Source organism: Ictalurus punctatus, chromosome 18 (assembly GCF_001660625.3).
Source record: "Ictalurus punctatus breed USDA103 chromosome 18, Coco_2.0, whole genome shotgun sequence".
Lineage (NCBI taxonomy): Eukaryota > Metazoa > Chordata > Actinopteri > Siluriformes > Ictaluridae > Ictalurus > Ictalurus punctatus.
Window position 1 is genome coordinate 17,519,037 of NC_030433.2, and position 13,378 is coordinate 17,532,414.

At 36.9% G+C, this 13,378-nt stretch overlaps 1 protein-coding gene across 1 annotated transcript; it reads right to left on the minus strand.

Annotated features, from left to right (window-relative positions):
* Positions 1–498: 498 nt before the first annotated feature.
* On the minus strand, positions 499–11,836 carry htr3b (5-hydroxytryptamine (serotonin) receptor 3B). Its single transcript, XM_053687967.1, has 9 exons — positions 11,800–11,836; positions 10,313–10,458; positions 8,678–8,722; positions 8,065–8,174; positions 7,709–7,878; positions 5,442–5,599; positions 1,810–2,020; positions 1,508–1,717; positions 499–764 (listed from the first exon to the last, which is right to left on the minus strand). Exons 1-9 carry the CDS (start codon positions 11,834–11,836, stop codon positions 499–501), a joined length of 1,353 nt encoding a protein of 450 aa, XP_053543942.1.
* Between the last annotated feature and the right edge of the window lie 1,542 nt (positions 11,837–13,378).

Genomic DNA, 13,378 nt, shown 5'->3' on the forward strand with positions numbered 1-13,378 from the left:
AAAAATTTGAGGAAACAATTGCCTTTTTAGTGTAAACAAGATGACAAACATAATAGACATAAATATTGAATTAAGGAAGACCAGGACTAACTTACATTTAACCAATAACTCAGGACAGGACCGTTTAAGTCAGACCAGGACAATCCTGGGTGTCCATGGATTTCTCAGTCCCATGCGGGATCTAAGGGATGTTGCTATTCATTCATTTAGTCCTTCCCTTTAATTTTTATATCATGTTTTGTTTCGATTCTTTCATTATGAAATGATGAAGATTCATTAATTCATTGTTAATTAATTAAATAACTATTATTATTATTATTATTATTATTATTATTATTATTATCAATTCATCAATCAATTTATTTCAAATACATAAATTCATAGGCAGGGTATTAATTAAAGAAATGCTAATACAATAACACTTTATTGATGTGTCCCAATGTGTTTTCATTGTATATAGTAATTTTATCTATCTCTCTTGTCCACAGTACTGGTGCTTCAGACTGAGCTCCAGCTACTCCACAGCAGCAGGAGAGTGCTGGAGTAAATGGTGAAGATGAGCAGGTAAAAGCGAAACAGCAACTTGTCTACTTTGTAACAAAGAGCGAGCCAGTCTTTCTGAGCCAGGCAGTCGTAGTCTTCCACCTGGAGGGAAAGTTTGAGGGTAATGAGCTCTTGTAAGATTTTCTCCAGATGTGGTGGACCGGACTGGGTTTCTGTCAGAGACAACAGGTCCGGCTCAGGTGAGAGATCAAACTCATAGCCTGTATGTAGAAGACAAATACAAATCAACTTAGTACAATAGATTTTTCAAATTATTACACATACTGTAAATACACAAAAAACCTGAAAATAATGTACTGATCCACACACTTTATTAGGTACAAGAACACACCATATAAATCATGTTTCAGCTATACTGGCTGTAGCCCATCTATCAATGCACCGCCTTGAAGTCAAGAAAATCAGATTCTATGAATTTACAAATTGGAAACGTCCCGATCCTAAATGTCCCCTTTTAAACAAGTATGATAACAAAAGATAAGCTGCATTTTGCATTGAATATGAAACATGAAGTAAGGAATAAAACACATGGGGTTGTGTAGTTATGGGAAAGAAATCAACAACAGGTGATCATATGTGGCCTGAAGCCAAGATGAGTTTCTGTTACCACTGCAAAGTGATTCATTTTCTCAAACAGCATGTCCTGATGTTTTATTTCTCTTATACCAAAGGAATGTTTTATATGATTGCATTTATGGTTACATTTAATCTTGTGAAACAAGTTAGTTCCGGTCATCACTTACATTACAGAAGCTATAAACAGTCAGTCCTTCACTTTCTCTTGAAGGTTTTCTCTTGAAGACAGCTGCTTTTTGCTAATGAACCACTGTGTATAACACTCTTTTTACCTCTTTTTCTTTGAATATTAATGCTTTCCACCTAATCAAGTTTGAAAATTCAACAGCTCTTACTACAACATGGTCTAATTTTTCCTATTCCGCACCTCCTGACTGATCCATGTCATCCAGCGTCCTCACAGAGGTGAACAGACTCTCACTGAAAGTCTGCTCCGTTGAACCATACTTTTGCAGCAAGCAGGCAGTGATGGACATGTCCTTCACCTCCTCATGACTGTGATGTAGGAGCTTCACCACAAAAATGGACTTAGCCAAACTGAGCACCAGAAGGGCCATGCAAACCGCGAAGAAAACACCTACAACACACCAACCGAGACTTGTACCTATGATATACATATACATCTAATTATAAAAACAAGATTGAGACAGTTGACGTTTCATAGCATACCAATCAGAGGTGTTTTGATGGCTGTCGCTGGGATTTCATCCATCATGTTAACCCTGAATACGGTGTACCCAAGAAGAATGCTGGTTTTGAAGGTGATGCGGGTGCCACTGTTTGGTGGCAGGTAGAAACTGATAACATCCACCAACATGAGGAAGATGCTGGGGATGAGGACACTGACCACATACAGCAGGGGACGCCGGCGGATTAGTACCTAAATGCACACATGGGCAGAAAGGAAGGATTTGTGCTGTTTTTGTACATCAATACTAGCTGCACTAGTCAGGGGTGTGGCCACATAGGTAGAAGCCCTATATATTCACTCTTCAAATAAACTTTGCCACCTTTTTACCACTCCAACTCTGACCTCAGACCTATCCTAGATCTGTTAGTCTTGGCCACAACTAGCTATGAAGACATCAATGTCCAGGTACAAATCTTAGTAGTACATTGTCAAATTCAATATGGAAACAGTGACATCAATTTGGTGGCAGAATGTAGAGTATTGTTTGGAAAAAGCTTGCATTGCAAGTTCCAAGCAGTGGTGGATAAGGAGCTTATCCGGGGAATACTGGGCATGAGGGATATGGGAATATGTCCTGATTGGGATGCGAGTCCATTGCAGTCTATAGCACATATGCTGTACATTCAAACAATCATTCAAACATAGAGGCAATTTGGAGTAACCAAACCGGTAACCAAACCGGAAAACCTTGAGGAAACCCAGACAGACATTGGGAGAACATGCAAAACTCCATACAGACAGCAGACCGAGCTCAGGATCGAACTAGGACCCTGGAGCTGTGAGGCAGCATCACTAACATTTCTGCAATGTGGGCCTCACTAAAATTTTCATCCTGGTTACAGTTCTGTGTCAAACTTAATATGAACCAAAAAAAATATACTTGAACAGCTGGAGCAAGGTGGACCAGGAAGTTAAAATTTAAAAGTGTATCCAGGCTGGTCCAATGTTTTTATGTCTCCTGTCAGTCTGTTCTTATAGGGATATGCTACAAATGCCATATTGTCCTATACATAATTTGGTGTTACCCCTAATGAGCTCTTGCCACACTTTTCCTACCCCATGTCTAAAAACCTGAACACACAACTGGCACTGGAATCAATTTTATCCTGTATTATTTTGAGAAAAATACAGTATGTAAACATGGGTTACCTTTCAGACACACCTAAAGGGCCAAGCTGAATCCTTTCCTAATAAGCCCCCCAGACCCATCAGTTTAAGATCTCATTTTAGAGCTAAAATAGCTTTCTCATACTTCAGATCCTCTTGAGCGCTGCAGTAATTGCTTCAGAAAAAGACAGCACAAAGCCCTCAGATGCACTTTTTTCAGAGTCCGCTTAAAGTCGGACTGGCTAACCATCTGTGTCCCTTTGCCTCTTTTAAGGCTGCTTAAACTTTCACAGCACAACAAAGAGCAATTTCACACCGACTTAAACAGCTCCCCATCCCACCCCCCCATCCCACCCATTTGGCCGATGAATGAAAACGCAAATATGGATCCCTAAACGGCTCGTGCCAATGAGCCATGGAGGAAAGGTAATCAAAGTGCCCTTGTGTGCCTTCCTCCCAATGCAAGCATCTCAGTGAAACAGTGTGGCTTATGCAGCGGCTTGGAGCCATTGGCCTGCTCTTCCCACCATCCATGAAGCTCATTGATCAGACGATAGAGAGACAGTCTCATTATCGCCATCGTCACAGCATGCTGTCTGCCGTTAAGCCTCATCTATAAGCATTAGTGCACTGTTACTAACAGCCACACAGAGTTTAGTGCACTGGGTGTGACACTTGTCAGATTGCTGTCAATACTCCAGTAGCAGCTTGAAGACTTTTTTTTACAGTCTGCATCTCTACATGGAAGAGGACAGGTAGCAGTGGAGAAAAGAACATTTGCCAAGACAAATTCTGTTCTCAAGACCTGCATTAGACAGATGGTAATGAAAGGTATCATTCCCTGTTGCCCTTTACTCACAGAAAGGTTTTGTAATTTAGTTAGCTATCTACCATGTGAGGTCTAGACTACAATCAGTAAGCCTAATGTAAGGTATACAGCTTTAACACAATGAACAATTGTGGCCTCAAACTTGAGAAAATTTGGTACTAAATCCAGTATGGGTGTAGCACAATGCCACTATCTGGTCTTGCGCTCCAAATATACGTATCTGTATCTGTATTCGGATTTACACTCAAAGTGGGGATGGCCCAAACCAGAAAAAAAAAACTGTTTCTAACAGTTGGTTGTGTATCCCAAAAAACATAGGCCTACACAAACTAGTAGCCTAATTTAAACTAATGTGACCCTGACCAGGCTGTTACTAAACACGAGTGAATGAATGCTGTAAATGCATTGTTCATGTTCATGTTAATTAATTAATATATTTTTTGTCCTGCAAGGTTTACATCAGACAGTTTGCTTGCTCAAGCCTGTGTAAAAGTAATTACTCCTGTACAGTCCTTATGCACAACTCTAGTTTCGACCAGATGCCCTGTGAACTTTTCAGGCAAGTTTTCTATACAAAAAAGCCTCTTATTTAGGGGTTCAAGCACGTAGTGCAGGAACCCTATTGTTTTTCAATCTGTGGATCAGATAAAAAGTTTTACTTGCTAAAAAGTCTTTCTGGCATGCTTCCAAATTCCAGGTATCATGATAGTAATCATGAACCTGTACATCAATCTATTAAAACTATTAAATTTGCTACGTACATACTGTACTTTTCTTTTATTGACTCCTTGTCTGTGTACATTTTTCATTGCTGATATTGTAGCATCACTGCAGGTAGGTAGATGCGCTTTGGAAATGAGGGCTAGAGGTTGTCAAGTTAATATAAAATAAGATTTAATTATATTAAACAGTAATATGCATTTACGGCCACCTCGGTGGTGCAGCGGGTAGCGTTGCCACCTCACAGCTCCAGAGTCTTCGGTTTGATCCTGAGCTTGTGTTAGTCTCTGTCTGGATGTTCTCCCTATGTTTATGTGGGTTTCCTCTGGGTTCTCCAGTTTCCTCCCTGCTCCCAAAAATATGTTGGTAGGTGGATTGCTGGCACTAAAGTGCCCTCTAAGTGTGTATGAGTGTGTGCATAGTTCCCTGCAATAGACTAATGCCCCATTCAGGGTGTGTTCCCAGTGTTCCCAGGCTCTGGATCCACCATAACTTTGACCAGGATTAAGTGGTTACTGTAGATCAATTAATTAATTATTGCAATTGATCATTCTTATTGTAATTTGCACATTCTCTATATTTTTCGTTGCCAACATTGCAGCACCACATTCAATCACCTCTCTTGAATTTCTGTTACAACCTGTAAATGAAATGAACATAATTAAGATCGTAAGTTATAAAGTTACATAAATTAGCCCATAATAATAAAGTGAAGGAAAAACTAATATAGTTTGAAAAATTATTTACACATAAAAAATGAAAGTTATGATTGTATAAGTAATTGTGGTTAGATTAATATAAAATAAGACAATATTTAAAGGTTTTTAAAAAACCATGAAAATAATATGCAATTACACAAAACTTATTGTTAAACTGATTATAAAAGACCCTTGTTTTCCATGTGAACAACTGTACTTTTTGTTTTAAATGAATAAGTTACAATTTGATCCTCACATTAAACTGGATGTGTGCGTAATCCTTGTTAGCCAAGTTAAGCTTCCAGTAATGAGAAGGCACTGACAGCAGCTCCCATTCGCCGTTGTTCATGAACTCTCCGGTGTCAGTGGCGATTTCCTCTGTGTTCCTCAAAAGAGCCAGATCCACTTCACCCACTGCAAGCATAGAACCAAGAGCAAAATGTACAATACTATGCAAAAGTTTTAGGCACATGCAAAAAAATGCTGTAGAGCAAAGATGCCTACAACAATAATGAAATTAAATGTTTCTTCATATTTAATAAAATACTGTAAAGAGCAATAAACAGTAGTAATTTTTTTTTTTTTAAAGTCAATATTTTATAGGGTAATTTTTAAAAAAAATATAAATACAAATAATAGTCTCAGGTAGAATTAGTGCAGTTTTATAAGGAAATGACCTGTAAGTTTTATTGAGCATCTTACAGACCCAGCCACAGTTCTTCTGGAGACTTTGACTATTGTACTTGCTTCTTATTTTTGCAGCAAAACCCAGCAGCCTTCATTGTGTTATTTGTCTGAAAAGTGGTCTCTTACGTAATATGCTCCTTTCTTTACTGACATAAAAAAAAACATTTTTCTGTAAAATTTAATTTTGTGCTAGAAAACTAATGTTTGGGAATCTAAAATGTTTTTGTACTGACTTGATAATGTAGAATTCATAAAATAAAAAATGTATAACTTATAACTTTTAACTTATAAGTAAAAATAGGGTGCCTAAAACATTTGCACAGTACTGTGCATATAGAGTTTAAGAAACATTCTAATCTACACATATGCCTGCCTTGATTTTCCCTTCCCTCCTAGTATATAGACTGGCTGTTTGTTCATGCCAAGGATATGAGAAAAGAAAAAGCTGTAGGATCTCACAATGATGTACCTATATACTGCTACCTATGAACTGCTGCTATAATCATTATGATGAACTTTTGTTCATCCCAGGACTCTTAGTCACAATATACTCATTTTAATCATCCTTTCAATTGAATGCTGTTTGCCTTACTATTCTACATCTGTATACTGTAATGAATTATAGTCACCACTATCCGGTGTCACCCACAAAAGGATGCAGGTTCCCTTTTAAATCTGGTTCCTCTCAAAGTTTATTCCTCATGTTGTCTTAGAGAGTTTTTCCTCACCACTGTCATCTCTGGCTTGCTCATTAGGGATCTAACTCAACATCTGGATTTCTGTAAAGCTGCTTTGTGACCATGTTTGTTCTCAAATGCACTATACAAATAAAATTTAACTGAATTTAACTTGCTTAGATTTCAGGGAATGGGTTCGAGTTGGATACTCTAGAATTAGAATATCTAAGCAAGAAATAGGTATATGTGAACTGTGAAGTGTTTGATTTTATTGGAGAAACTAAAGCTACATCTAACTGGTTTCTCTTACAAAGACCCACAGTTAGTTATGGAACAGCCTTCCAATTAGTGTTTGGGACTCGGTCACAGACACAGTCTCAGTGTTTAAGTCTAAGCTGAAATCATATTTGTTTAGTCAAGTCTTTTTGGGAATAGCTTTTTCTTAGATAAAGGAGCAGATCTACATCATAGAGTGTTTGTTTGAACAGGGATGGACGCTGTCCACCCCTCCTGCCTGATCCATCCTGATGCCCTACTTCTGGTTGGAGTTCTCATCACTTGGAAACCACTCACTGCTGCTGAGGATGGCCCCACATCGGTAGCCTAAAGATACGAGAGATTACTGTGGATGGTACCATTTAAAAACCATGAAGATGGCTCTGGACTGCAATTGCTATGATGACACGAACAGTTTTGCACTCAAGTCTCCATCAGTGAACAGTTGATAACTTCAACAAAATAGACTTAATCTTAAAACTTTAATGAATTTCCTGGTTACACAGTTTTGACCATATAGCGCACCGATATAAAAAGAGAATTATTTATAATTGTACTATCCTGTGTCACCCTGACGAGGATGGGTTCCCTATCTGAGTCTGGTTCCTTTCAAGGTTTCGTCCTCATATCGTCAAGTTTTTTCCTTACCATCGTCTCCTCTGGCTTGCTCATTAGGGATAAATGCATTAATGTATACCTGAATGTATTTATTTCTGTAAAGAAACTTTGTGACAATGTCCACTGTTAAAAGCACAAATAAAATTGAATTGAATTGAAGTGGAAAATCTTTATCAATCTAACTAATGTCACACAACATATGCAAACAGTATACAGTATACAGTTGTAAGACAAATCACAGCTCTCGTATACAGGAGGGTTTTACCTGAGTGGAGCAAGCTGCGGAAGGTCAGAGTGCAGTTCTGCTTATCAAAGGGAAAGGCATAAATCTCCAAGTCGCAGGCCGAGACCACCTGGATGGGTTTGTAGTTTTTTACAATCCCAGAGGAGTTGACATACACATATGGGATAACAGGAGATTTCCCCTCATCCACACTAAAGACAGATAAAGGATTATGTAAAGCACTGGAGCCAATAATTCAGAAAAGATTCCGTGTCATTTTTTGTGCTTTTGCTAATTCTTAAACCATACAGGTGGAGATGTATGACAGATTGTGAACTGAATATTTTAATAACTCTGTTGTAGTGTGGATCATAAATACATGTTTTTTGTGTTCTAACAATTCACTGATGATGACGTCAGGCACCCAGATGGCATCTGAGGAAAGTGATATTTCTGTGATTCCATCAAATTCCTCAGGATCCCACACGAGAAACTCGTCTTTCCAGATCTGAAATTTAAGGAGGATTTGATTTATTATTCAATTTAGAAGATAACTGGGGGGGGGCAAGGCAACCCATCTGAGTTTAAAGAAACTAAAGATTGGCACTATGACACTTTTTCTTTTCCAGTACATATACTGATACCGAAACCTTGAGTATTAGCTGATACTGATTCACACCCGATATTGTTTTTTTTTTTTATTCTTTCACACAAAAATCAATTACATTTTAAATATAATAAAGTATAAATATAATAAAATCAAAACTAACAAAAGAAGAAACAGGCAAGTCTCTTTATATGTAAACATTTACAGTTCCAAAACTAAATTACTTTTCCAAATCCAATTCCAATCTTTGTCCTTTGTTACAGGATCTAATATCCGATATGTTCTCTCCGATATCTGATCCACCCTTTCCCACCTGGTATCAGCGCAATACAATACTGGGTATTGGGATTGGATAGGTGCCACCTCTATATAAAACACAGCTTACTGATAGAAAGAATACTAACTTGCCGATACCAGATGCTTGTGGTCACTTTCTGCATCTGTCCATCCTGTAAAAAGAATTCTAGATTACTTGCATTCATGTTTAAAGTCTTAAAGACCAATGTGAAACAAAGTTAGTAAATGTTTTGCTTTATAAACTGATTGTAAAGGAACAAAACTGACACAAAATTTCACCTTTACATATAGGGTGTGTCTCAATCAGCTCCCTAGTTCCCTAGGTCATTGGCTTTCAAAGTGGGGGCCGCCAGGGGGCGCCTGGGGGGCCTCAACAATTTGGTGTGAAAAATAAATAAATACATGATTCTCTCTCTCAGACAACCACACACACATAATCAATTCCTAATGTAATGTAATGTAAAGATGAAAGAGGTAATTATTAATAAATAAAAAAGATGGATATATTCAGAAGTCTGTATTTTTAATGTGTTTTAAAGACATCTTGAAAAAGGGGGGCCTCGGTCAAATGTTGATGTCATTTGGGGTTCCTTGCCCTGGAAAAGTTTGGGAACCCCTGCTGTAGGTCATGAATCAGTATATTGTTTACAGGAGTTCAGGCACTGGTAAGGACCCTGGCTCACTACACATTGGAACACTGATGTCTCATTTTCTGGCGACATGACCAGGGCGTAACCTGGCCTGGGCATTCAGGCTGTAGCCCTGAAGATTTTTTCTTTAGCCCCAAATATTTACCAATTGGAGAGGTTTGTCACGATGGCATTGAATGTCAGTAAAAGAAGACGGCGGTGTTGTAATTTTATATCTTCAGTGAATGGAGGGGAGACCAATCAGACAGGGTTTACAGGAAATACGTGGAAATACTTGTGTCTTATTGGCTGAAAGCTCTCAATTCAACCACAGTCAGTGTGATGGAAAATGGATATATGCTGGGGGGGGATATGCATAATGCTAAACTGCTAGTATGGTATATTTTAATAAATCAGTCTTAATCAAATCATGTTAAATCAATGTATAAGATATGAGAGAGTATTCATGCAAGTTAATTAATGAAGCTAGGACAAATTGATGCAACTTCAGCTTGTGGGAAATCATTGAGCACACATTTCTCACTTCTAGTTTGCATCTTTTTGAATACAATTGAGCCTGTCCTCTGTGTCTTTTTGATGGCTTGGAATTTGTTATTCCTTAGTGTGTATCCACTACTATTGCCAAGCTTGAGTGATCCATTGTTCAAACTGTAGAAGTTATACAGAATGTGCATGTACTGATAAGGCCAGCTGTGTAAGAGAAGATGCACCAATGTTCAAGGACATGTGTGTATGTTAGTTTGTATGTTTAAAGACTTCCTTTATACTCTTATCACATAACAGAAAGATGAGATATTGAGAGATTTTGTTTTGAAGGTGTATAAAATAGTGAATCAAGATTGAGTGAGGCAGTCACTTTGCAAACCGACTCGGCTGTGTTGCTGTATAGTTTTTATTTTTGCTGAAGAGATTATACGACACTAGCAAGTAATAAGCTTTCCTTACTTCTCTCCAATCAGATTCATATCTCAAGTGAAAAGCTATAGAAGCCACCAAACATGTCTTCATATAAATTTCATTACATACAGCTTGTTCTAAAGTCATACTGTATGTTTAGCAATAAACTGCAATAAGCTACGCAAACATGCTCACCACGTCCAGCACAGACTGGATAATGAGGTCAATGAAGACCGTGGTAGGACTGGTCCAGTTGAGGACGGGTCGGATCCCGCAGTCATAATGACGCAGCAGTGTACGCGTCAGCTGGTTCAGCACAGACCTCTTCGGCTTCTCAGGGACTGAATCAGTCTGACAAATCACTTAACAGATGACTGCAAATTAGTAACTGCTGGATGTTTAGCGAACACTCAAAATATTAACTACTGTAATATTTACAGCTTTCCAGTATTAAAGTGTATGAAATGTAGTCACTCATCCAAGATGTTTTGATGTCTACAATTGGCTTCTTTAGTTTTGCACTGGTGCTACAAGTCAAAATGTAGCTAAGTGGTAAAAAGTGGTAAACTACTAGTTTAGCATTCTCTAAATCATCACACTCTCTCAAACAGTTATCATCTCAGTGATCATTTTTTATAAAATAGCAAATAATAATATACAATAAAATATACAAACAGTACAATATACAAATTCAAGTGGAACTATTTATCATTTGGATGACTACTAACATTAGGACACACCTCCTAACTGAACAACAACGTATGTGATCAGGAAGTAAGTGGAGCTACGAGAGATTTTAGCTCTGCAATTGCTATCTTTTTGTCAATATTTTATAGATAACAGCATCAGAAATAACAAGCAAGTGGTTTTCATGCACTCTTAAAACTCTAGGTTCTTTAATGGTTCTTCAAAGTACTATAGGTTCTTCTTTTCAAGAACCATTTTTCATTGTAAAGGATTCCTGAGTTGAGCTATACAGCTATTTGGAGATTAAAGAAAAGGTAAAGGTTCTCCTGGCATCACTCTTAAGAACCTTACTTTGGTTCCTTGTGGCATTGCTGTGAAGAACCATTTCTGGGTTCTTTAACGCACACGTAAATAGATGGTTCTGTAAAGAACTTGAGAGTAAAATGTTCTTTGTGCAACTTAATAGGGTTCTCCTATGGCATCAGGCTGAGATTGGAACCTTTCTTTTTACGAGTGTGCAGTTTGTACAGTGATAAACTGGTACCTGTACGTTTCACTTACTTGTTAGCTGCATTCATTGTTAGCCTCATAAAACGTAAGAAGCAAACTTCAGACATCAACATGTCTTGGTGAACGGATGACAATGGTGAATAAATTATTCATTTTTGGATAAACCATTTCTCTACTATATTTTATAATGTAATTATATAGATTAGTGCTTTTGAAGATTTGAAATTGTCTGTGAATTGTTATATTATTCATATTAACTGGAGTCTTTTTCACTAATAAAACATGACTCGAATATGACTTGAAAAGACAGCTTTAAAACTTTTCTTCTTTCTGTAGACACACCAACCAGACACATCACATTGTGTTAAGCACTGTCGTTATGCTGTGAAATAAAATGTTCATTTAAATATGGTACACATTTCCCTTATTGCTTGATTTTTTTTTTTTAAATGGTACATTAAAGAGATAAAAGTCCAGAGTCTTACCTGAGAGAAAGGCACACAACAGCAGGATGGGAGACATGCTGCTTTCAGCAACAACAAAAAAAAGAAAGAACAAAATAAAGAATGAAAACTAAAATTAAAATACAGAATCCAACCTTATCCGTGCAGCATTACTGTTGCTATTCAATGGTCAAACTGAAATCTTCAGGAAAGCATAAACAGCCTAAAGCGTTTCAGAATCATCTCTGCTTTCATGTGTACGATGTAGAAGGGCAACAAACATTCACTGTCCGTAGCCATGTATTGATTTTCCATGTTGATGGTAAGCTGATATGAGGAAATTGACATCTCTAGTGACTCCCCTTCACAGGACAGAGTTAAATGGACTATTAGCATAATCCGTTGGTGATGATGAAATCCAGTCTATATTAGATATGAAATCTAAAAAACTTCACTATAGCCAAAGGGGTTAAAGGTTTAAGATCAGGCAGTTTTAGAATGCAAGCAATGTTTCACATTATTATGTTATGTTATTTCACATGCTTACTTTTGCTTTCTTATTTGTTTTGGCATCATTACATAATCAGTATGATTTATTTAGAGGTATGTAAAAAAGAATCCAGTTTTGTGACTACATTAGTGGCTATACCGAGATCATTTTTGTTTTCAATTATAATTTAAACAAGATCTGTTTTTTACAAAAATAATTTTTAAATATCAGTGGAAAGCCACTCTTTTGGTCACAAATCAAGAAAATGTTTCAAATCTTTCAATCTATGTTTATTATGGATAAACTTTTATGACAACTATAAAGTTGTTATTAATAATGGTATTATGATTAAAATAGTGTTTATTTTATATAGTAAAATATGTTAAATAATATGCATAATCAGACATAATCAGACAAATAATTACTGTATTGTTTCTAGCAATTTTGTACATGCGAATTCATTCGAACCCTTTCATCACTGCAGAAATGGTCTTGGTGTGTTTTAAGTCTTATGTTCGTATAGCGAATGAAAGTACTCAAAATATAGTAAGTAAACCAAAACAAACAAACAAACAAATACACTCAAGTCAAGTGGCTTTATTGTCATTTCAACCATATACAGCTGATACAGAACACAGCGAACCCAAACAATGATCCTACAGGACCATAGTGCTACATAAAAAATACAGAACTACATGAGACTACAAAAAACTAAATAAGACTACCTAGACAGGACTACATAAAGTGCATGTGTGCAGAACAGCAGAAGACAGTACAGTAATTACTAAAACAGGACCATAGGCACAGTAAAAGACAGTGCAGCACTAAGCAGTACACAGTTTTAGTGTGGATAAAGTGTCAGATGTAACAGGTTTTGCAAAAAGATATAACAAAATAATAGAATGCTGCCAATGTAAACATAACATACTATAATAGTATTCAGCAGATAAACTTATAAAATACTGTATATGGACATGGAAGTTATTGAGGTAGCAGCCAGGTAGATAGTATAGTATTGACAAAAGAAATACGATATTTTTTATACAAATACAGTGTTATATTCATAGTTTTATTTTAGAATAATGAAATAAGATGTATCATCTTACTGTAAAATACTACCACCTCCACCCT

Excerpts from the sequence above, each read along its gene's own strand:
- htr3b (XM_053687967.1), bottom strand. The coding sequence starts at position 11,836 with ATGTCTCCCATCCTGCTGTTGTGTGCCTTTCTCTCAG. Across the intron at positions 5,600-7,708 it reads CCGCAGCTTGCTCCACTCAG|TGGGTGAAGTGGATCTGGCT; the intron begins GTAAAACCCTCC and ends CTATGCTTGCAG. Across the intron at positions 765-1,507 it reads TGACATGGATCAGTCAGGAG|GCTATGAGTTTGATCTCTCA; the intron begins GTGCGGAATAGG and ends TTCTACATACAG.